Genomic DNA, 24,775 nt, shown 5'->3' on the forward strand with positions numbered 1-24,775 from the left:
AAAATATCAACGGTCTATCTTTGCCCTCACGTCATAATGTCCAACGACGATTACTTGTTATAAGTTAAAGTCTTCTCTCGTATACGTCCAACGTCTTTCTTCTTTTATATTTCCACTAATCTAGAGCAAGACAAGGATAATATTATTAGAATCTACTTCTGGCTATTATTTCAACCGCCACCAGTGGCGGACCTAGGAATTTGTATTAGGTGTGTCAGACTTTGATTAAAATTAAAAAAAAAAATCTGTTATGAGAAGAAGTAATAAAAAGAATCACAAGGAAGAGAACATTTTGGAGCTTCCAACCTAAGTTTTTGGTATGTCAAACTTCCCTACTTTAACCAAATTAGTCAGAGTAACTTACTTAACTTAGCCTATATTTTTGTTTCATATAATTTAACTTGTATCATATGCAACACTTTTTTATGTCCGCCTCTGACAGCCACAGTCCAGCCCCAAAATTTAGCGCATGTGGCAGATGGCAACACCACCGTTGATTTGTTTAAAGGTGGTAGAGTCGGTCCAGAGGTTTTTGTTAGAGTTTTAAACAATTTAATAAAGATTTAAATATTTTCAAGATTTAAATATTTTCTTTTTACAAAAGAATAGAAATTTGTAACTATGTTATAAATATTATGTGATATCCTCGTAGAAAGTACTAGATTTATTTAATTAACAAGTATATTTTTTCTTCAAGTTCTACTTGAGCTGGTCGTGAGATCGTTTTGTTAGTTTGGCATAGTTTAGTATATATTAATAATATAGAATATTGTAACTTTTTTGGTTGAAGAAGAGATTTGATGAGCCAATGTTTTGATATTAATTTATTTTTCTTTTTCTTTTCTATTGTTTTATTATTGCAAAAAAAAATGTTCTTTTTAGTCTAAAAAATGTTCTTATGAGGTTTTGTGATACACTTTAACAATCTCTGGATTCCAAAAAAATTATTGGATGTTAATGAGAATTCGATTATAATTTTATTTGTTCTACTTGTGTTTCTTGATTATGTTTTCTGGGGCTAACAATTATTTGCCGATTTTATATAATAGAGTCAGCATCATGTTTATATGCTGTCCGAATCTTTAACATAGTGTAAGTTATGTGCTATGATGAATTGATGATACATGTGCTGTTTTGTATTAAAACGAAACGACAGAAGACAATATAATTATATTAACACAAGGAAGTTATGATCTATGATGAGTAGATGTTTTGTTTTGTATTAAAACGAAACGATACTCAAACTCTGTTTTTGAATGATAGATGATAAAGACTGTTTTGTTTACAAACAGGTTTATAAAAATTTAAATGTATACAATACAATTGTTTTGGTATATGAGTGTTTTGTTCATGCATATCTTTGCAAAGAGTTTTGGACCTCCTCAGAGTTTCAGTGGCTTCATCCTTTCAACGACCCGTAAAGAGGTTGAGAGTTTCTGAAACCAACAATGTCTTCGATTTCTATGAATGGTGATGCAACTTTGTCTTTGTCAGGTGCCATCTCCTTCAAATGTTGGCTTCCATAAACGCATATGCTCATCGATTTCTTCTTTGGTGCATCAACTTTTATGTATGTGTCAAAGAACTCTATCAATTCTGTCTTCTCTAGCTCTCTTAGTGCAGCCACCTAACCAGAAAACAAAACCCTCAAGAAGCTGTGTTAATGGCTTCAAGACTAACAAATTTGGCGTTATGGAAGCCAAGAGGTTCTTAATTCAGAGCAGCTAATGTCTATTACCTCTTCATCTTTGCGGTTGAACTTGAACGTCCCGTTTTTAATCTCTCTCCAATAAAAAGAAGATTCCTCATTCAAGTTCTTGTGTTTCTCAAGCTTCATGTCTACCAAAGCTGCTACATTACTCTGATAGAAAGCATGTAAGTTAAAGTCTTGTAGTGTAGGCTGCCTCTTTTTACCACAATGTTTCTCTTAAAAAAAGGCACAAAGCCAAATGTAATCTATATAATATCTGGTTGGGACATCTCACCTTGAATTCCTCATCGCTTATCTTGTGAAGTTTATTCTCAAGATCCTTGAGTAGTGACTGCACCCTTGAATCAATATGTCCAGGATCCTAATAACGGTAAACTCAAAAGGCAGGTAAATACATATGCATTAACTTTACAAAGTCTAAGTGGCAGAGAGGCAAGATAAGTTGGTACCTTAACTGAAGACTGGATAATGAACTGCAAACCATAGACACCAGAGTGGTTGCTGTGTTACAGAAAATGTGGTTACACATATAACATAATAACTCAGCGATATTATTCAAATGATATCAATGCACACCTCTGAGAAAGTGAAGTGATGTAACCAAGCTGTTCCACCGTTCTAAGCTGGTGAAAAGTGGCCTGCTTTGCGATGAGACGGAAAAGCTGAAGTTTACTATTCATTGCAAATTCATCTTGATGAACCTTAAAAAAAAAAAATCATGATGAACCTGTTCATAACAAAGAATTTTTAAGGCTTTGTAAAACATGCAAGAACTTGCTGATGATATCACTTTGTTCAAAGACTAACAATACCTGAATATAATGCACTAAGGCCGAGTTTTCATCACTAGGGTTTGAGCCTTCTTGATGACAGAAGTACTTCATTCTTGTTCCCAGCTCTACAACCCTATTTGTCATGGTCTGGGATGGAAATATCGGACGAGAAATAGGTTTTGGGTCGTTAAATAGAACATCTTCAATATGCTCGACCATGGATTCAGCGTCATTCTTTTCAACATTTCCTGAAAAAGAGTTGTCTAGTTATATAATTGACACCACAGTGTGTACAAGAAAGTACAAACAAAAGGATAAGAGACCAAAGAATCATACAACAGATTAAGATTGGTACCTGCTATGTAGCACTCAACAAATGTCCTTGATAATAACATGGGAACAAAGTTCACTAAGTCTTCAGCTTCCAAATGAGTAAGAGCATCTAGTTGCTCTGTCCAAGGCCAAGTCCGATCTTGTAAAACCATTGAGCAGTAAATCATTCCTTGCTCATATGGTTGTTGGAATTTGATATTTTGGTATGCCTTGGTGATTGTTTCCTATAACAAGATAGGGAAGCAAAACATAGATTCAATGAACATGGTAACAAGGCTTATTGGATGCATCATGCAGTAAGGAAACTTTAAAGTGGTAATATAAAAAGAGAGACAAGGTTTATTAACAAAGGCTATTAGTGATGAGCCTAACTCACACCCAAAAGCTATTTCAAGAGTGGAGGGTTATCCATACACATATATATTTTCCAAAGACACCATATTTACACGATGTGGGGCATCTAATAGCTCCTCTCGAGATGTGAGTGGGAAACGGTACAACGGAAACAGTCCAAGCCCAACATCTCGGACATACCACAGCAAGATGTGCCATTTTTATAGGCTACATAAGCTTTAACCATGGGCTCTAATACCATATCAGTGATTGGAGTAACTCACACCTAAAAACTAACTCAAGAGTGGAGAATTACCCATACACCTATATATTGCCCAGAGACACCATGTTTACACGATGTGGGACATCTTACCTTGATAACATAAAACCTGTCAGGTTTAACTTCGAATTTTGCTATCTTTTGCATGATAGCTTCCAACAAGATCCTCAATTTATGGTTAAAACCAGCAAGATAGAGCTAGAAAATAAGAAACAATGTTGTTAAACATGAATCTTATTAAGCAAAGGACAAGGAAACATCAGAATAATTTTATAAACACACCTCAAAACCATTGTCTGAAAGACTTAATCCATAGTTAAGACCAGCAGCCCGAGCATAATAAGCTGAAACATAGTTTTGACTTTTCATGATGTAAACAAAAAACTAGAAGGCTCATAAATTTATCAACAATATTGAAAAAAGATCACGACCAGTTGAGAAAGATTATGTCTAATTATTATTTTTCTATTGTAAAATAAAATTAATTAGAATAGATTTTTATTAAGATTTATACTCAAATTTGATTATAAAAACACAAATATGATTTAAAGAAAAAACAAATATAAAAATTAAATTTCTAAAAAAATATAGGGGAATTTTCAAAAATACCACTTTAAAAGTACCATTATTCATCTTTACCACTACTAAGTACACATTTCAAAAATACCTTAATTATGAAAATGTTAAAGACTCTTATATCTTTATTTTTATATGCTTTTCAAAATTTTAATCCAAAATTCTAAATCCTAAACCCCCAATTCTAAACCCTAAACCCTAAATCTTCAACTCTAAACCCTAAACCCTAAACTATATACCCTAAATTCAATATCCTAAACCCTAAACCCTGAAACCTCAACTATAAACCCTAAATCCTCAACTCTAAACCCTAAACTTTATACCCTAAACCCTAAAACATCAAATCTAAACCCTAAAACATAAAATCTAAACCCTAAATCCTAAACGTTCAAATCTAAACCCTTCATTAAAAGTAGTGGTAAAAGTGGTTAGTGTAAACATGAAAAGTGGTACTATGAAAATGGTATTTTTGGCAATTTCTCAAAAATATAAAACAAAAAATTAATCCGCTCTTTGAAGAGCCTATCAGAATCTAATCCTTGTTAAAAAATTAAACTAGAAGGTCTATCTGTCAATCTTACCATATTCATTCAAACAGTCCACCAGCAACCAAACAAAAATATTTGAAAGCACTAAAGCATCAGGAGAAGTGTTTGCAAGGGGGCAGTTGAAATATATCTTAACATAGGCCTTCGGTATGAAGAACTTTGTATCAGGCTTGTACCACGTTCTTGAGAATGATGTCTTTCTCAACAAAACAGGAAAGATGTCCTGCTCCAGATATTAGTTACAACACGAAACTGCTTCATACATAAAAACTTTACAAGACATTTGTAGTATGTAACTAGCTAGAGTGAGGAAACTAAACCTCATCTTTAATATCCTTTAGTGAAAAATCTGTAGGAATAAAGACATTAGGTACTGGTAGATGCAGCTTTACATCAGGGGCAGACTGCATCCATTCCTGTAATTGTTAAGCACATGTCTAGATTGAACTACTTTCTCCGTAGTAGTAGTAAAATATTCAATCAAACAAACAACAAATTTGAGCACAGGAAAGAGACTGATATATCAAAAGCCAACCTGAATGGTGAATTCGGTTATATTCTCAAGAGAATAAGCAGTGTTGTACCATGGCTCAGTCTTGTCAGTTTGTCCTTCAAATTTCTTTGATCTCCAAAAGATTCTACAAATATAATGGCATTAGATTCTGCAACACAACTAGTCTTCAGATTTACAATGCTTGAATGTAATTCTAACATAATCCTTCAGGTCTAGGTGCTGCTTATAACTAAAACCGCCCAAAGAAAACGCTAAGTCATTGTTTACTTGTGGAAGAAGCATTCCGACAACAGAGACTTACCTAACATTGCTTGGAGAAAGCTCATTTAGAACCTTTTGTACAATATCTGGATTAAATCTTGAAGGTAGTGATGATCCAACGAGCCAATGCTTGGTTGGGTATATCTAAAGCACATTTTCAAAAGGAAGTATAACATTTTTGTTTACTATAAAGGCCACAAATATATCAAGCAGAACTAGAGATATAAGAAGCTTAAATAATACCAAAAGAATGAGAAGAAATTCAACAACTAAAAAGATACTGTTACCTTCATGTTTCTGGAAATAGCCATTGCATATGAAAATGGGTCTCTTTTGGCTTGATAATGAAATTCTGGCTCACAAATAGCAGATAGCTTCAACAACAGAAAAATATAAAAATGTATCAAACTCTTTTAAGGACAGTGAATCAATAGGAGTATTAGCAAGATTAACTATACCACTACCTCATCAAAAATCCACTGGGAAACACCAGACTGTTGTAAATGCTTAATGTGTCTGAACAACAACCCTAAAACATCTTGCATATGCTCTGTTAACCAAGCAACACACAAAATCAAAACCAAATCCAGATAATATCAGGTACTGGCTAAAAAAATCAAGCAAAGTGGTAGCATCTATTCAAAAGTTGTTCCAATTTTTTGTAGAAATATCGATATAAAACAAGAAAAAAATACAAAAACTACCATGTCCAGCATCAGTAAGATCAACTGAAACATTGAAGAAGGAATACTCCATAGTCAAGTCTACTTCACCGGCATGCAGTCCAGTTGCCCAACCTGCAAGTATTGGGAAAACCCTAAGAAAGACTACTATATAAAGAGGAGACAGCCCATTTTTAAGATTTATCTTGGCTATTAGCAGCAATAGCTTATCCTCCAAGAGATGGTAGGATTTCATTTTGAGAATCAAAAACAAAAAGCTGATCACTAGAACTTTCTTTCAGTTTATTACCTCTTTCGGATAGAATATGTACTAAAATATTTATCAGCTTGGCACCAATGTAAACCTACCTAAGGTTTTTAACGCATGAAACAAACTTCCTTTGCCTTCATGACCAATTAGATGACCAAGGTAGCTGCATGGTGCTTCTTCATAATGATGGATGCTAGGTGTTACAGGCCATGAAACAGTAAGCTTGTGACCCTGCTTTATAGGTACAGCCTTCACAAGAACCTAGAATCAATGAAAGCCACCATCAAAGTCAAGATACCATGTAAGAAGCATTATGGTAGCTGAAATAAATCTTAAATCTGAAAAAAGAACAAAAACCTGCAAATGGTCAGGAGTACACGGCTGACCAGGAAATATAGGGATACTCTTGTTGGTGTTTAGAATTTCCTGGAATATCTCTTCCACTAGACCTTGAGTTTTATCAAGGTTTTCTGAAGACAACCAGAACAAAAAGATGTACAATGGCTATATATATTACTACTTTTAAAAATCAGAAAAAGAAACTTGAGGTCTAGGTTAGCTTTAACACATACCCTTTCCATAAACAACCAGCTGCATGATACTGGCGGAATAGTGCTTGTCATAGAACTTAATAAGTTCACTCCTTGTATCTATTCCTTTAGCTTCAGGCAAAACATGAAGAGTCTTCATGTTCCCTAAGAAAACATATCGCTTTCTTAGCAGAATAGTTAACACAGCAATTAAGAATAGGTCGAACATGTACCTGTGCTAAATTTGTGATATGGATGGTCTTCTCTACTTAGATGCTTCTTTAACTGTGTGAACGAAAAAGGAATACAAAACACTTAGAGTCTCATTGTTCATTCTTATAATTAAGTACTATTACAAGTTGAAAGAAAAATCTCATTGTTCATTCTTATGCTCTTTCCTTTCCATAGATAATCAGGAAGATCAGTGCTAATTAATAACTAAATGGATACCTGATCAAATCGCCGAGAATCAGACAACAAGTTTTTCTGATGCTCTGCATTACAGAGAACTCGTTAGAATACAAATTGTAACATGAAAGTCGTTATCAAGAAAATCAAGAAGTTAACCAGAGTCGACAGCGTTAATCTCCCTCATGGTGGCATCAGCCGACATCAGTGGTTTGATAAAAAACTGTGCAAACCTGATTAGTAAATAATAAGGAAAACATAAGAAGATTCCAACTATGTGAGTAGTAGTACGCAAAACGGAAAAATAAAAAACAAAATGTAAGTTTTACCTGTCCAAAGCCTCATCAAAACAGTCTGTGTTGATATCGAAATGGTAGTTTGTGTTTTCACGGGATGTATAAGCATTTCTACTTCCTCCATGCTACAGAAAAAATAATAATAAATAATTCCAATAAGCATATCCCATTTTCAGAGCTGGAGAAGACACTGAAGCAAGGACACCAAACTATGATCAAGATTGTATTTAAGAGCTGGAGAAGAACAATATTACGTACCTCAGTGATGTACTTGGAGTAACTATCTTCCTCTGGATATTTTTCACTTGCATAAAACAGCATATGCTCTAGACAATATCACCAACATTAAAACTCAACTTCTTTTTTTACATGAAAGAGTAGATAAATAACTGTCTACATAGACTCAGCTTTACTAGATGTTAGAATGAGCAATAGAGCAACGAAACAGTTTGAAAAAAAAACAGATTTCAGCATCAAAGTGATCGTTTTAAGAATCTTGCAATGGTCGTTTAGATGATGTAGTGAGCAGACACTCAAGTCTACGGATACTGTTCACTTAAAAACATGGTTAACCACTTCTAACCTCTTTTATAACCAGTTTCAAATGTTTTTTTTTAATTTACTTGTAACCAAAACCTATTAAAGTTTCTTATGAGAAATTGAATTATATTCTATTTTCTGCAATCTCATTCTGCAAATTCTATCATATTGTTTGAATCTTTATACGAAGAAAAGCATTTAACGTACCAAGGAAATGAGCTAGCCCATCCAGTCCTTCGGGGTCAGAGAACGATCCGACGCTAACGTTCATTGAAGCAGCACACTAAGAGCACGCGCACACGTACACAGACAATGAACTTCATTTTTTTTTGTTTTTGTTCTTTAAGCAGTAAAACAAGAACAGGAATCGATCTTACCTTGTCAGTCTCTGAATCGCTGATTAACAACACCTCAAGAGAGTTCTTTAGAACAATCCTTCGATATTCTCTCTTGTCCGTACGTGGCTTCAGTATCTCGCCACCTTTATCAGCCGATACCGCCTCCATGTTCTCCGTTCCAACCACCATCGTCGCTTGAGTAATTGGGAGTAATTGAGTCTACGCTTAAGTCTTCGCTCTCGTATATCCAAACGTTTTTATTTTCTAAATTTTTAGACAAGGAAGCTGAGCAGGAAGCTGGGTTTTTAGTCTACGTCCGAGTAAAATATAGCGTGTCCACATCGTTTATTAACATTCCCATTACTAATATAAAATATCAGCGGTCTATCTTTTCCCTCACGTCATAGATATCCAACGACGATTAGTTGTTATAGTTAAAGTCTCCTCTGTCCTCTCATATACGTCCAACGTCTTTCTTCTTTTATATACCCTCCTTTCTACGAAAATTGCAATATAGCGCAAGACACGGATAATAATTAGTAAATGAAATTAAAATAAAAATAAAAAATTACAGTATGTATTGTTAAAATATAAAAATGTTTTAAAGCTGAATGATTTATTCGATTGAAATTAGAATTGTATATATATATATATATATATAGTAAACCGGTGCCTCCTCAAATATTGAGAGTATAAGAAAATGCAAGGTGTATAATCTAATTAATGTTCAATCAATTTATATCATAGTTGACTAATTCGTACCGAATAAGATCCATAGACACGCAAAATTGAAAATTTTCCCCAGTCATACACTAATTACATAATTTTAAAGTTGAAAATTGTCACGCATGTAGTGTATGACTAAGTATCTACATACATAAACAAAAACATCATATGTACTAATAGCGAGAAAATCAATCATAACGACATGATTGATAATCGCAGAGTAATTATAGGAAACATATATATTACTACTGCTGTCATTGGATCTATTGTCAGCCCACAAATATTTTTTTCCTTTTACTTTTGGTTTTGTGGTACTTAATCTATTCTTTATTTTATAATTGTTTTCCTTTCTTTTGTTTAGTAATAATTTCTTCAAAAATTTAAAATTTTCAAAAAAAAATTTCATTAAGTTTGTTTCTAACAATTAGATTAAAACAAAACAATTTTAAAATATTTTAATCACTTTGTCACAAAAATAATTTTTCCTACTACATTTTTGTGTTACCTAAACTATTCTCTCTTTGTATGATTTTTTTCCCTTTTTATTTAGTATTTTTTTTCAAAATATATAATTTATTTAAAATTTAGTTAAATAAATATTTTTTTTTTTTTTTTAGAAATTACACTTAAATAAACATAATTGTTTCATACCGAATTATTATGTGCAATATATTATTTATTAAAATTTCTTAAACTGGATATTACGTTTATTTACAAATTTACAAAAAAAAATTTAGAAATTACTTAAATAAACATAATTGTCTATTTGTTTTATTTGATTCTTTTTAAAAATAAAATATAATTTTTAAGGTTTAATGATTTTTTTTTAAAAATTATTTTAAACTTTTTGAAAAATCAATGTACTTTTTAAAACATTATAATTTAAATTATTAAAATATATTATATGTTATGCACCATGTTATATTATTTTCTAGATAATAATAACTTATTCAAAGGCAAAGAAAGTTTTGGCATCATACATAGCTTTCATTTTAAGATCTTTATGTTTGTCAACGTCTGAAACTCCCATAAAATTTATGAATCCGTTTTTTTCTTTTATTTTTGAACAACTAATCCGTTTTTTATGAGTCTACATTTCTATGATTAAACAGAGAGATGAATTTTGATCATGCATATATGTTGTTTTTCATATACAGAAAATAAATATATCAGTGAATCTCTTTTGTTTGTTAATGTAATTTTGTACATGTATTTTTTTATTTATAAAAGGAATACTTAGAATTTCATGTTTCGTATAATGCAAGAAGTTATTTAATGGTTCTTGCAAATATATAGACGGCAGCTACAAAAACATGCAATGATAGTTGTAATTAAAGACTCTTTCATTGTTTCCATAAATTTATAAACGGACGTATAAAATCAAAAATAATATATGATGATACCAATGGCAATATCTGTAAATAATCTAGTAAAAGAAAGACAATTAATTATTAAGGCTGAGGAGTATTATGAGCTTGACACATCAGCATAGCATAAATGTAAATAACTTACACATTAAAGGTTATTCTTTAAATTTGCTTCCTTATTAATAAGTAAGGGATTATTAGAGTCTACCTTTTGCTATCATTTCAACTCAACGCCAAAACTTAGCGCACGTGCTAGATGGCAACGCACCGTTGGTTTTATTTGTAGAAGTAATATGTAAGTTCAATATGATATCCACCGTTAACAAAATATCCAAACGGTTTATTGAAGGTATATATTATACCATCTCCAATGGTTTATTCTAAAATAGAGTAGTTCTATAACAGAGTTGGAATTTAGTCCTATAATACTTTATTTTAGAGTATAAAATAGAGCGATGAACAAAAAAATAAACTAATTACTATATATCTGGAGTAAACTTATTTTCACTATATTTCACTCTATTAATAGAGTGAGAAATAGAGTACTACTAAAACTTGTTTAATTTAAATTTTATTTTAAAGTGAAAAATAGAGTGAGATTGGAGATGTCCTTAGTACTCAACATAAATCTAAATTTACACATGGTTTCTAATATATTTCCTATACTAGAAACCCTGAACGGACCAAACGAAAACATATCTAAAAAAATGTGATTTTTCTGATTTTTTTTAAATGGCTAGTACAACAATAAAATGATACACAAGATCGACATTAGATTTTAGAGCATTAAATAATTTAACTAGATTTTGATCTGCACGGTTTTAACGTTTATAAAATATATATATATATATATATATATATATATAATATATATATACACACACACACATATATACATATATTGAAGTATTTATTGAAATATATATATATATATATACACATATATTGCATAGTATATATTTTTAAGGTAACTCATATATTTAAATATTTATATAATTATTTAAAATACAATGATTTATACTTTTTATGCTGAAAATTAATTAATTATTTTTAAATCATCACATATATATTGTTTCTTATTATGGATTTAGTTTGTTCTCTTGAATTTCTTTCGAATATTCAACCAAAATATTTTAGGCATGAAAAAGCATATTTGAAAATTATTTTGTATTTAGTTAATTCAAAGAGTTAGATTTTATTTAGCATTTTTTTGTTTATTCATTTTATATAGTAAATTCATGTATATATAAGATTTTAAGATAAGTTAATTTTTATACATGTATTATATAGTCTACTAATATTAAAACATTCTACCAACATATTATATCTTTAGCAAGTTTCATATTTATGAAAATAAAATATATTAAATTATCAATTTAAAATAATTTTATCATATTTAGTTCAATATAATGGTTTTATTTAAAATGATAGATATTCTTATAAAATGGATGGATAAAATAGGATAGAATTTTATTTTTTTCATTTTACAAAACATAACTGAATACATAATATATTCAATTTTAGACGATTAAGATCTTGTTATAATCTTTTCAACAGATTTGTTAAATTTAAATTAAAATATATCAAAAGATATTATGATTAGAGTAGTTAAAAAGGTTATATATTATTAACATTAAATTTACATTTAATAAATTTTCTAAAACATGTTCCAAATAAAAATATCACACATGAAAGAAGTCATGACTTCTCTTTTAATATAATAGATAAAAGATTTGATAAAAAAATATTTTAAAATATTTTAAAACAGTTTAAAAGTTTATATTTATTAGTTCATTGTTTTGAGATTTCAGTACCGATTCACTTGGTTATACTGAGAATTAGAGATGAACAAAATATCCATAACGACTGATTAAACTCATTGTCCCGTTTTATTTCAATCCGAATTTTTTTAGATATTCATAAGTTATGGATCATATCAAATACTAATATCAAGTACCCTATAAATGAATCGAATCTACTAGAATTTAAAAATTAATATCCAATATGATCCACTGTTTGTATACAAAATGCACAAAAAAATAAGATTAGTACTCCAGACGATATATACTTATTTTTATTTATTTGAACCAAATATCTATAATCTATTTAAAATACATATTTTAACAAAATATCCAGATACCAAATATTTGTATGGTAGCAAAACAAACAAAATAATAAGATTAGTACTCCAGACGAAACGAAGCATCATAAATAACTTCAAAACCTAAAATATCCGATTCGTGTGTACTCTTACTCCGAATCTGAATCTGTATGGATGATACAGTTCACAAGAATATGTAATCACCTCACTTACGTAAGCTTTAGAAGTACGTCAGAATCTCAGATTCCTTATCGATATGCGTGAAGTAGTTCACACAAATATGTAATCACCTCACTTACGTAAGCTTTAGAAATACGTCAGAATCTCAGATTCCTTATCGGTATGCGTCAAAAGATCCATCGATCACGAAACTCTCTTGCTCCATTTAAGTCAAACCCTCTAATTGGGTTTAGAAGCCAATACTCTCATAACTCACCCGTTTAAGCTCAGCTTAGACAATTTTATTCATTTTTTTACTGAGGTATAGATGTGTACATAAACTCTTTTAGGGTTCTGGTTCTTAATGATCAATAAATTTAACAAATTATTTAAAAAAAAGTCATAACTCATGCTGAAATATCTATGTTATCTTCCAATCTTCTTTTTATTAGTTCAACCGATAATTTTTTTTCCAATTTCTATTTTCTTTGTTGGTAAAAATAGATATGTTGGGGGTATTGATGCTTTTCCTGGAAAACATTATTAAGCTGACACATTGATATATTCAATATATATATAAGAAGAGGAGATAAAACAAGATGAACAAACCCCACCAATGATGGAAGAAAAATAAATATCAATAATAAAACTAATTATTACATAATATGAAAATAACTAATATTTATTAAAATTATTGTAGCTCTTATTATAAATATTTAGCTTATATTTTAATATGATATTTAATAATAGATTAAAATTTCATAATATATAAAACAAATTTAATATAACTTTATTTTTAATATAACTATTTATCATAAAATATTGCTATTTATTTAAAAATTTAAAATAATATTAGCATATAATTTAGTAATATAAAAGTGTTGAATTTATAATTTTTCCACCATAATCTATTAAAACTCACTTTTCCATTTAACGAAAATTTTCTTTATATTTATATTAGCAAAAACACAAACCTGCGTTTTTTTCATTTCTTTTATCATTCCACAATTTTTTTGATTGATAAAATATTTGCGGAATTCGTGAAAACGTCATTCCGCCATTCCGCAAGGTTACCAATCAAATCCGATATCATCTGACAAGAGTTTACAGTCAAATAAAGACAAAAGGCTAAATCTAACTCAGTTACTAGTGAGTTTATAGATAAAACGAATCTCTGTATATATACTTTTCCCATCTGAAAATATCCATTCATAGTGAAATATCAGGTTCAATACATAAGCTGGCTGGATATCATGAGATCCTCAGAAACAAAAGCCTAAAGGAAAGGTAGTAAAATCCACCCCAAATCAACTTACGAACAAGAAGCATGTAAGAATAAACATATATTAATTGGTAGCCATGCGGGATGGCGTAATCATGTTTTAAACACGATTATGCATGTATTTTACCGATCATTTATGATAATGTTGCGGAGTGAAGAAAAAACGCCAAAACACAAGCTTGCGTTTTTGAGGAAACATACTCATAGCCATTGATTAAAATAGTGATGGGTTTACACTAAACAAAAAAAAAAGGCTATGCCTTGGTCCTGGATTTAGTATCCTTAATGATCCAGATCAAAAGAATTTCGTAACAATAAACTCAAACCATCTTTTTTTAGAAATTATTATTTTCCACTGTTTGTAATCTTTAGATGTTATATCATTAAATCTAACAGATTGGTCATTAACATAAATGATCTGCTTAGTAGTTTTCATGTTTGATATGTAAACTTTTGGTCTCGCATATATATCTGTTAGACCCAAACTTTTAGTCGCTGATGCGGGCATAATAATTTTCTAATTATTTATTAGTATATATTATTAATCAAAGATAATAATGATAATTTATCGTTTATGTTTTCAATTATTTTTTTTTACATTTAACAATATGTTTTTTAAAATTGTTTTTGTACACTATACTCATTGTATAGAAATAAATCTTAAAAGATCAATAAATATTCTCTTTTCAATTATATAAAATCAAGAATTATACTTGAGTAATATTTAATTATATATTTTATGTTTTTGACTTTTTATTAAAAGATATATTCAGATAACAACACAATATATATATATATATATATATATGTTATCTTTTTATTTTAAATATGTATTTTTATATTTTGGGTAATACTAATTTTAATCAATTATCTAATCAAATAAATTAGATTCGTTTTTAGCTTTTTTATATATTTTATTCATTAAGGGTATAAACGATATTTTAACGTGAATTTTAAGTTCTCTCAGCTGATGTCAAAATTTTCATAATGTTCAGCTAATAGATTCATCTCTCCTGTATAAAAAGTGAAAACCCTCCAATTGTTACTGTTTTTCTTTCATCCCAATGTATCATCAAACCAGATATCAATTCTTAATCTAAAACCATCTCTTCTCCCTACAGAAAAGAAATGACTATTGTAATGCCATGTAAGCTGGACTGCAGGATGCAAATCATTAATCCCTTGTAGATATCCTGTATTACTTTCAATAGCATTATCCTTTTTCAAGTTCCATATTAAAATTGGCCGCTAGTAGATGCAACATCTTTTTTAGTAGGAAGATTATGGGTTCTTTCGTAAGTATTTTGCCGTTCGTAAGAACCAATCGTAGATTATGATTATGATTATGATTAAAACCGATAAATTTATACTTATTTTTTGCTGGAAAGCTCCACTTTCTCGATTTTAGGCGGAAAAATTGTGTTTTACCGGATTTTATAGTTTTACCAGAAAATTTTTAAATTTTACGGTTTTGTCTCCCGTAAATCTTTGAAATAGACAACAATGGAGTTAAAGACTTGCATTGGTTTTATACTGCTTTATATAGACTTGCATTGGTTTTACAGTTGAGTAAAGTAAATCTACAGTTCTAGTTTAAATTGTATCTGGTTTGATAACTAGCCACGCCACATGAGGTTTGGACAAAATTGAGCTGTTTGATATCAAAAGACTTCATTTGCTCTACCTCCGTTACTTCATCTGAAGTCTAGTTTAGTGGTATTCAGGGAGCCTCGTGGTGGAAGAAGTGCGCTCATATAAAATTGAATTGAAAGAAAGCAATGTATATAAGCCTGTTACAAAAAAAAAAAAGCAATGTATAGATTTATAACTACGTAGTAACTGTAGCTTTTGTGTGCACTAAACACATAGAACCTAATCTTGAGACCCTTGAACAGTTATTTCAGCATCTAATTATGAAAACAAAACTATTATTGGAGTCTGAACGAATTGTAGACACTAAAAAAATTGTCTTTTGGGATAACAATGGAGTTAAAGAGATTAGCAGCACTCCAAAATATCTGGTGAACATAGGACTGGGCATTCGGGTATCCATTCGGATTTCGGTTCAGTCTATTCGGGTTTCGGGTTTTCGGGGTTAAAGATTTCAGCCCCATTCGGATATTTCTAAATTTCGGTTCGGGTTCGGTTCGGATCTTTGCGGGTTCGGTTCGGGTTTGGATAACCCATTTAAAATGTTTTTAAATTTTCAAAATCCATTATATACTTTAAATTTTCAAAATCTATAAGAGAGATAATATATTACATATAATTTGACATATAAATTGGTTTTCTTTGAATATTTGGATAAATAATCAATAGATATTTAACTATTTTTGGTGTTTTCTGTATATTTTAGCTATTTAAACATTTACTTTTGACTATTTGCATATATTTTTCGAGTATTTTGGAAAACTTAAAGGTATCTTATATATTTTTAATATTTTTAATATACATTATATATAAAAATAATGTATATATTTAAGTATATAAATTTATTACGGATATATTTGGGTACCCACAATACTTCGGTTCGGATCGGGTTCGGTTTCGGTTCTTTAAATACCGCAATTTTGAACCCGTTCGGATATTTAATTAATTTCGGTTCGGGTTCGGTGCTACTTTTTCGGATCGGATTCGGTTCGGTTTTTCGGGTTCGGATTTTTTGCCCAGCCCTAGGTGAACAGATCAAAACGGCATATCATCATCAAAAGTAATCTTAATGTGATGGGATTTTATAGACTGTTTTTTACTCTTTGGATGTGTATGCATGCTCCAATGAATTCGCTAGCAATAAAAATAACAAAAAAAATTGTTGCACCAGCCGGGAATCGAACCCGGGTCTGTACCGTGGCAGGGTACTATTCTACCACTAGACCACTGGTGCTTGTTGAACGTTTTGTTTTTTTAGAGATACATAATACAGACTCCTTTCCATGAGATTCAACACTTGATTGGCTCAAGGCTCAAAGCACAAAGCAGACATGGATTTCAAACACATAATTTGCACCGAAAAGAAAGCAATTGTATTAGCTGAAGAAACAAACATGGAACACATGGAACACATAGAACCAGACATCTCTTGACGACCCTACACCGTTATTTCAGCATCTAGTCATGAAAAGAAAAAACTATAACCGGAGTCTCGAGTCTCTCGACTAATTGTAAAAACTAAAACAGTTTTCCCTTTGGGACAACCATGTATTAAAGAGATTAGCAGCACTCCAAAAATATCTGCTGAAGAGATCAAAAAGGCGTTTCATCATCAAAAAGTAATCTTCAAAGCCTCCTTCCTTCTTACTGTCAAAGTTCTCTGTTCCTGCAATATTTATTGTTCTACAAGATGAGAAGAAAGGATGATTCCATTAACAATGTATACCTTCTCCAAACTGTTTATTATATTAATGATTTAAGGTTGATTAAGAGGCTGATGTAACCAAAAGCAACCAGATCAAATCTATATTTCAAGGTGAATAAAGTACCCCAGTGTTTTGACTTGGAAACATAATCGAGTTTGTTGTACACACTCTTATAATGTTCATAGAATAATATGGGGTTTTCTAGTGCTATCACCACTGACCTCTGTGGTTGATAGATCTTGAACAATGACTTGCAGCTGATTTGGATTATCTGCAGAAGAAGAAGATGGAGCTGGAAATGTGAAATCAGATTCAGTTGAAACCAAAAACTTGGTACTTACTCTCGTCCACCGATTGGGAACACATGGAGACTCTTCTTGATTTGTTCAAATGCTGCGCCTATTTTTAGAATCCCATCATATTTTTTGGGACATCGAGAATTGTCAATTTCGAATACGATATAAAGGCCATAGATATACTAGCCTCATTTGAGTTAAATCTCTTTACTGTATCCATGATCTTTTATATCGTTCTGAAACTCACAGTTCCAATGTCCCAAAGAATTATGATGGGAGCTTGATCGTAAGAAGCACAAGCCGAACGAGTGCCCATAATTATGCTATAAAAAAAAACAAAATCGTTTATGAAAAACGGATTTATAAGAAAAATCAACAAAACAAGGTTAAATCGTCTATGATAATTTTGACTATTCATTCTCAAGTAAATGGGAAAACAAAAACTTTGCGGACTTACTAAAAGCAGATCCAAGTACATTAGTTATAATCAGTTGGCTAGACAAAAAAAAAATTTGCGATGTAAATCAACTAAAGTTGCGATGTAAATCAACTAAAGTGATCAAAATCAACTAAAGTGATCAAAAGTAAAAAAGTTGGAGAAGAGTTCGTGCTGGTGATGAATGAAGAATGAGGAGTCGCGTTCATTAATAGTAGTGGGGAGGAAGGAGCTCTTGGTGAGGAAAGGAGAGATAAACTTGAGCTCCCTGTAATCAATTTTCACTGTCCTTTTGAGGTGGGTAGGTTGAGAGGTAGTTACAATAATTTTATGAGGTGAGCACGTTTATCATGCAGTCGGATACTAGAAAAGTCCTAAAAAATAACTAAAATCTCAACCACATGACTTATAAATATAACCGAATCATTTAACTGAACCAAACTTGCCGAACCGAACCGAAAAATTTTGTTTTTGGTTAGTTCGGTTCGGAAGTTTGAGTTGGTTGAACGGTAACAAAAAAAAGTGTTTCGGTTTTTGGTTCGTTTTTTTCTCTTTTAAAATTCAAACAGTACCAAAATATCCAAAATTGAGAATTGATCTAAACAAACAAATCAAAATCCAAATCAAAATAGCTGAACCGGCTAAAAATTAAACCGAACTAACCGAAATAACCAAAACTAATCAAAAAATTTCGAATTTTATTCAATTTAAATCAAAATTTTTGGTAATTTTTTTTTGAAATCAAACTACCCATGAACCGGACCGAACCAAATATTTTTACGGCTTAATTCGTTATTTATCCGAACCGAACTATCCGAACTACAAATGCAAAAATTCAAACCAAATTTAGTTTTTGTATGCGCTTGTTCATGGCAAAAAATAATATACCACGTTCAATTAAACAAAAGTATCCAGAATATTTATTTTAGCTAGTGGAATCATCAATCATCCATAATTTTTGGATTTACCTGCTCTGCATTATTATATAAATACCCATATATCATAATTATACATTTGTTTAAGTATTCCTCTGTATTGATGTTTTGCACTTTGGAGTTATAATAAATTCAAAAGATGATCAAATATCTCACAACTATACATGCAAAACTATTTAAAAATCTGACGTTCAGATTTAAATTATACTCCATAAAAAGCAAATATCAAAATATTTAAGAATACTTTATTTAAAGTTGATTAATCAAAATATTTAAAGTTCACAAACCATGAAGCATCTCAAAATCCCAAAAAGATACACAAACTAACCAACCAACGGCAGTAAAAAAATGTTTTCTGAAGGTCAGGTTAATCCTAAAACCAGTAACCGACATGATACAAATGTTGACTTAAGCTAGAAGATAACTACAAAATATCCTAATGAGGTTAGGATTAGAATAACTGAGAGTTATCTATAAGTTATGTTTTTACTAATGAGTTTAGGTTTTCATAAGTAGTATATAAGGAAGTGCCAATGTTGTGGCATTACTTATCCAATTTAAAAGAGCTTTAGTTTTGTGAAGAGTTTTTCTAAAGCAATAGGAAGTTTGAGTTTGAGATCTTGAGTTCTAGTTCGTTGAGTTACGATCATAAGGTTTATTTCAATAATTGGTATCAGAGCATAATATTAAAATCAACCCTAGTGAAAGAAGAAGAGACCAAACGTGATGGGTGATCTAACGGTGGCTACTACCAAGGAGAAAGAGAATGGTTCTTCTGCAATTAAGTGCCCAATGCTTACCACCACCAACTATACGGTGTGGAGCATGCGCATGAAAGCAATGCTGAAAGTGCATAAGGCGTGGGAGTCCTTAGAACCAGAATAAGTTGCAGGAGATAAGAAACCAGAAGGTGGCGAAGGAGACAAAGGAGACTTAGCCAGAGCACTCTTGTTTCAATCAATTCCTGAATCACTAATTCTCCAAGTTGGTAATCTTACAACAGCTAAAGAGATATGGGAAGCGATAAAAGCAAGACACGTAGGTGCTGATCGGGTTCGTGAGGCAAGGTTGCAGACACTTATGGAAGATTTTGGTCGAATGAAGATGAAAGATACAGAAACCATAGATGAGTTCTCTGGTAAACTTGCAGAAATATCTTCAAAATCTTCGGCTTTAGGAGAGGTTATTGAAGAATCAAAGCTAGTGAAGAAATTTCTTAGCAGTCTTCCTAGGAAGAAGTATATTCACATAATAGCTGCCCTTGAACAAGTCTTGAATCTAAACACAACGACCTTTGAGGATATCGTTAGTAGGCTAAAAGCCTATGAGGAGAGGATTCGTGATGAAGAAGAAAAATATGATCAGGGAAAGCTTCTGTACGCTAACTCTGATTCTCAGCAAGAAGGTTATGGAAGAGGAAGAGGACAGGGAGGTCGATATAATAACAGGGGAAGAGGACGTGGACGCAACAACGGACGCGGTGACTGGAAACAAGGAAACGACTGGAAATAAGGGCAGAGATGCATCGCGAGTTGTCTGTTTTCGGTGTGACAAAGCTGGTCATTACGTCTATAACTGTCCGGATCGACTTCTTAAACTCACAGAGACACAAGAAAATATCGAGAATGATAGTACACATGAAGCTGAGGAGTTAATGATGCAAGAAGTGGTTTATTTAAATGAAGGAAAAGTGGTGCCTAGTAAGTTCGAAACTCAATCATGCGATGATAAAGTGTGGTATCTAGACAACGGGGCAAGTAATCACATGACAGGAAACCGCAGCTACTTCACCAAACTCAATGAGGAAGTCACAGGTAAGGTGCGATTTGGCGATGACTCTAGGATTGACATAAAGGGAAAAGGATCCGTCTTGTTTATCACTAAAGACGGCAAACGGAAGCTCTTGGCAGACGTATACTACATTCCGGGACTAAGAAGCAACATCATCAGTCTTGGTCAAGCCACAGAGTCGGGGTGTGACGTTAGAATGAGAGACGATTACTTGACTCTACTCAATCGAGAAGAAAACTTACTAGTTAAATCGATGAGGTCGAAAAATAGACTGTATAAAGTTGCCATGGAAGTAGAAGGCACAAAGTGTCTCCAACTTGAGAAGCTCGGAGACTCAACTCTTTGGCATGCAAGGCTCGGTCACGTCGGTGTGGATGCCATGAAAGAGATGATACACAAGGAGTTGATTACAGGTATACCTAAAATAGATGTCATAAAAGAAACATGCTCTTCTTGCCTCTTAGGAAAACAAACCAGAGCATCTTTTCCACAAGCAACTATGTATCGTGCCACACACACTTTGGAGCTGATTCACGGTGATCTCTGCGGTCCAATATCACCAACAACAGCCGGAGGAAGCAAATATATCTTTGTACTGATCGATGATCACTTTAGGTACATGTGGGCGTTATTGATGAAGGAGAAGAGTGAAGCGTATGAGCGATTTAAGAGCTTCAAACGTCTTGTGGAGCAAGAAACTGGTGGTACTATCAAGACATTGCGAACAGAAAGAGGTGGAGAGTTCACCTCTCAAGAGTTTAAAGCTTTCTGCGACAGCCATGGAATCAAACGTCATCTAACCGCACCGTACTCGCCACAACAGAATGGAGTCGTAGAGAGGCGAAATAGAATGTTATTGGAGATGACCAGAAGTATTATGAAGCACATGAATGTGCCAAACTACTTATGGGGAGAGGCTGTGAGGCATTCAACATACTTGATAAACAGAGTCGCGACACGAAGCTTGAAACATCAGTCCCCATACGAATGCTTCAAAGGCAAGAAACCTAATGTAGGACATCTAAGAGTCTTTGGTTGTGTATGTTTTGCAAAAAGAGACACTCCACATCTCAAGAAACTTGAAGACAGATCAAGAGAATTAGTGCATCTCGGAACCGAGCCAGGATCCAAGGCCTATCGGCTATTTGATCCTAACAATCAAAAAATAGTGGTCAGTAGAGATGTGAAATTCATTGAAGACAGAGCTTGGGCATGGAACGCAACCAGAAATAAGACAGAGGTAATAAACGATGAGACACTCGAGTTTCCTTTTCCTATCTATGGAAGAGTTACAGAAGAAGATATACGAAGAAATTTGAATGGTGAGTCCAACGAAGAAGATGAATCAGAGGAGAGAGAAACATAGGAGATAGAAACAGAGGATGCGGAAGAAGAAGATAATGAAACTGGAGTTGAGCCGAGAAGATCAACAAGAGTAAGCAATCGTCCTGGATATTTGGATGATTATATTTTAATGGCGGAAGTACTTGAGACTGAGAGGATTTTATTGCTCATAAATGATGAGCCGTGAGATTGGAATGAAGCTAAGGGAGAGAAAGTGTGGAGAGATGCTTGCGAAGAAGAGATCACTTCGATAAAGAAGAATAAGACGTGGACTTTGGTTGACTTACCTTATGGATGTAAAGCTATCGGATTAAAGTGGGTCTTTAGGATCAAACGCAATGCTGACGGGAGCATAAAGAAGTTTAAAGCTCGGCTAGTGGCAAAAGGTTATGTGCAGCGTCATGGGATCGATTTTGACGAGGTCTTCGCACCAGTTGCAAGAATTGAAACCGTTCGTGTCATTATTACTCTTGCTGCGTCTAATGGCTGGGAAATCCATCATCTCGACGTGAAGACAGCGTTTCTTCACGGAGACTTGAATGAAGAGGTCTATGTAACTCAACCGGAGGGGTTCAAGGTTAAAGGCAATGAAGATAAAGTGTATAGATTGCATAAAGCTCTCTATGGTTTAAGGCAAGCGCCTAGGGCGTGGAACGTCAAGCTAAAGTCTATCTTGAAGGAGTTGAACTTTGCTAAATGTTCCAAAGAACCGTCTCTGTTCAAGAAGCAAATAAGAGGGCATTGTCTCTTTGTAGCAGTTTACGTGGACGACCTCCTAGTCAGGTTCGAGTCTGGATGCTATATATGAGTTTAAGGATGAGATGGCGTCGAAGTTTGAGATGAGTGACCTCGGTCGTCTCACTTATTATCTTGGAATCGAGGTAACTCAAAACGAAGATGGAATAGTTCTCAAACAAGAGAGATATGCGGCCAAGATATTGGAAGATGCAGGGATGACTGAGTGCAATGCAGTGAGTATACCTATGGATCCAGGGCTAAAGCTGTCGAAAGCTGCAGAAGAAGATGATGTTAGCGAGAAGGATTTCAGACGAAACATAGGATGCCTTAGGTATCTGATTCATACTCGTCCTGACCTTGCTTACTGTGTAGGAGTTCTTATCCGGTATATGCATCAGCCGAAGACTTCTCATGCTGCTGCTTTGAAACAAGTATTAAGGTACCTTCGCGGAAGCTGCTCTCTTGGACTCGTTTACAGACGTGAAGCGCAGAAAGGTTTGGTGGGTTTTAGTGATAGCAGTTACAATGTAGACCCGGATGATGGCAGAAGCACGAGTGGTCACATTTTTTATCTCAACGAGTGTCCAGTGTCTTGGTGTTCAACCAAACAAGAGATCGTTGCACTCTCGTCTTGTGAGGCAGAATTTATGGCAGCGACAGAGGCGGCGAAACAAGCCATTTGGCTTCAGGAGCTCTTAGAGGAGATTGTGACTGATAACAAGAAGGTTGTAATAAAGATCGATAACAAATCAGCAATCGCGTTGACAAAGAATCCAGTATTTCATGGAAGAAGCAAGCATATTCACAAGAGGTTTCACTTCATTCGGGAATGTGTTGAAGATGGGCTCATTGACATTGAGCATGTGGCTGGAGTAGAACAGAAAGCAGATATACTCACCAAGGCACTAGGAAGAATCAGGTTCAAAGAGATGAGAGTTCTCATAGGAGTTCAAGATGTGAAGAAAGATGACTTCAAGCTTAAGGGGGAGATTGTTGACTTAAGCTAGAAGATAACTACAAAATATCCTAATGAGGTTAGGATTAGAATAACTGAGAGTTATCTATAAGTTATGTTTTTACTAATGAGTTTAGGTTTTCATAAGTAGTATATAAGGAAGTGCCAATGTTGTGGCATTACTTATCCGATTTAAAAGAGCTTTAGTTTTTTTGAAGAGTTTTTCTAAAGCAATAAGAAGTTTGAGTTTGAGATCTTGAGTTCTAGTTCGTTGAGTTACGATCATAAGGTTTATTTCAATAACAAAGCTATGTTACAGTGGAAGCAAAGCGTATGAAAACGTAAAAGCGAGATTTTCTGAAAATTAATCTTCAAAGCCCCCTTCCTTCTTACTGTCAAAGTTTTCTGTTCCTGCAATATTATTGTTCTACAAGATGAGAAGAAAGGATAATTCCAATAACAATGTATACCTTGTGCAAACTGTTTATTATATTAAGGATTTAACGTTGATTAAGAGGCGGATGTAACCAAAAGCAACCAGATCAAATCTATATTTCAAGGTGAACAAAGTAGCCCAGTGTTTTGACTTGGAAACACAATCGAGTTTGTTGTGTACTCTTATAATGTTCATAGAATAATATGGGGTTTTCTAGTGCTATCACCACTGACCTTTGGCCTCTGTGGTTGTCTGGTTGATAGATCTTGAACAATGACTTGCACCTGATTTGGATTATCTGCAGAAGAAGAAGATGGAGCTGGAAATGTGAAATCAGAATCAGTTGAAACCAAAAACTTGGTACTTACTCTCGTACATCGATTGGGACATTACATTGGTCACAATAAAAGATAAACTATATGAACTAAGTCTAATATATAACTGAAACAAAAAAGTTTTAAGAGAATCGTATAGAAACT

The 24,775-nt window shown here is 32.8% G+C and overlaps 1 protein-coding gene, 1 long non-coding RNA gene and 1 other non-coding gene across 6 annotated transcripts; all 3 read right to left on the reverse strand.

Annotated features, from left to right (window-relative positions):
* Positions 1–1,236: 1,236 nt before the first annotated feature.
* On the reverse strand, positions 1,237–8,691 carry LOC108829672 (insulin-degrading enzyme-like 2). Of its 3 annotated transcripts, XM_057006691.1 has the most exons (26): positions 8,414–8,688; positions 8,244–8,319; positions 7,755–7,822; positions 7,530–7,621; positions 7,360–7,433; positions 7,243–7,286; positions 7,026–7,077; positions 6,835–6,957; positions 6,620–6,732; positions 6,361–6,523; positions 6,034–6,126; positions 5,794–5,879; positions 5,617–5,703; positions 5,370–5,473; positions 5,090–5,192; positions 4,875–4,970; positions 4,588–4,777; positions 3,713–3,774; positions 3,524–3,628; positions 2,840–3,041; positions 2,524–2,732; positions 2,288–2,412; positions 2,161–2,212; positions 1,986–2,072; positions 1,739–1,861; positions 1,237–1,627 (listed from the first exon to the last, which is right to left on the reverse strand). In XM_057006691.1, the coding sequence occupies exons 1-26, from the start codon at positions 8,561–8,563 to the stop codon at positions 1,400–1,402; spliced, it is 2,907 nt and encodes a 968-aa protein (XP_056862671.1). In that variant the 5' UTR covers positions 8,564–8,688; the 3' UTR covers positions 1,237–1,399. The 3 variants fall into 3 exon arrangements, 2 of the variants coding, with proteins under 2 accessions (XP_056862671.1, XP_056862672.1); XM_057006692.1 differs by lacking the exons at positions 3,524–3,628; positions 3,713–3,774; positions 4,588–4,777; XR_008944049.1 differs by lacking the exons at positions 1,237–1,627; positions 1,739–1,861; positions 1,986–2,072 and having other exon boundaries at positions 2,288–2,438; positions 8,414–8,691.
* Positions 8,692–16,822: 8,131 nt separating this feature from the next.
* TRNAG-GCC (transfer RNA glycine (anticodon GCC)) lies at positions 16,823–16,893 on the reverse strand. The gene has a single exon. It is a non-coding gene; the product is annotated as a tRNA-Gly (tRNA).
* A 116-nt stretch (positions 16,894–17,009) lies between these two features.
* Positions 17,010–18,444, reverse strand: LOC108829655 (uncharacterized). Of its 2 annotated transcripts, XR_008944372.1 has the most exons (3): positions 17,707–18,408; positions 17,587–17,636; positions 17,010–17,325 (listed from the first exon to the last, which is right to left on the reverse strand). It is a non-coding gene; the product is annotated as an uncharacterized LOC108829655 (long non-coding RNA). The 2 variants fall into 2 exon arrangements; XR_001946042.2 differs by having other exon boundaries at positions 17,587–18,444.
* Positions 18,445–24,775: the final 6,331 nt, after the last annotated feature.

The sequence above is a fragment of the Raphanus sativus genome, chromosome 4 (assembly GCF_000801105.2).
Source record: "Raphanus sativus cultivar WK10039 chromosome 4, ASM80110v3, whole genome shotgun sequence".
In the NCBI taxonomy this organism is placed as follows: domain Eukaryota; kingdom Viridiplantae; phylum Streptophyta; class Magnoliopsida; order Brassicales; family Brassicaceae; genus Raphanus; species Raphanus sativus.

Excerpts from the sequence above, each read along its gene's own strand:
- LOC108829672 (XM_057006691.1), bottom strand. The coding sequence starts at position 8,563 with ATGGTGGTTGGAACGGAGAACATGGAGGCGGTATCGGCTGATAAAGGT. Across the intron at positions 4,778-4,874 it reads TAAAGGATATTAAAGATGAG|GACATCTTTCCTGTTTTGTT; the intron begins GTTTAGTTTCCT and ends TATCTGGAGCAG. Across the intron at positions 2,213-2,287 it reads ATCACTTCACTTTCTCAGAG|CAACCACTCTGGTGTCTATG; the intron begins GTGTGCATTGAT and ends TCTGTAACACAG.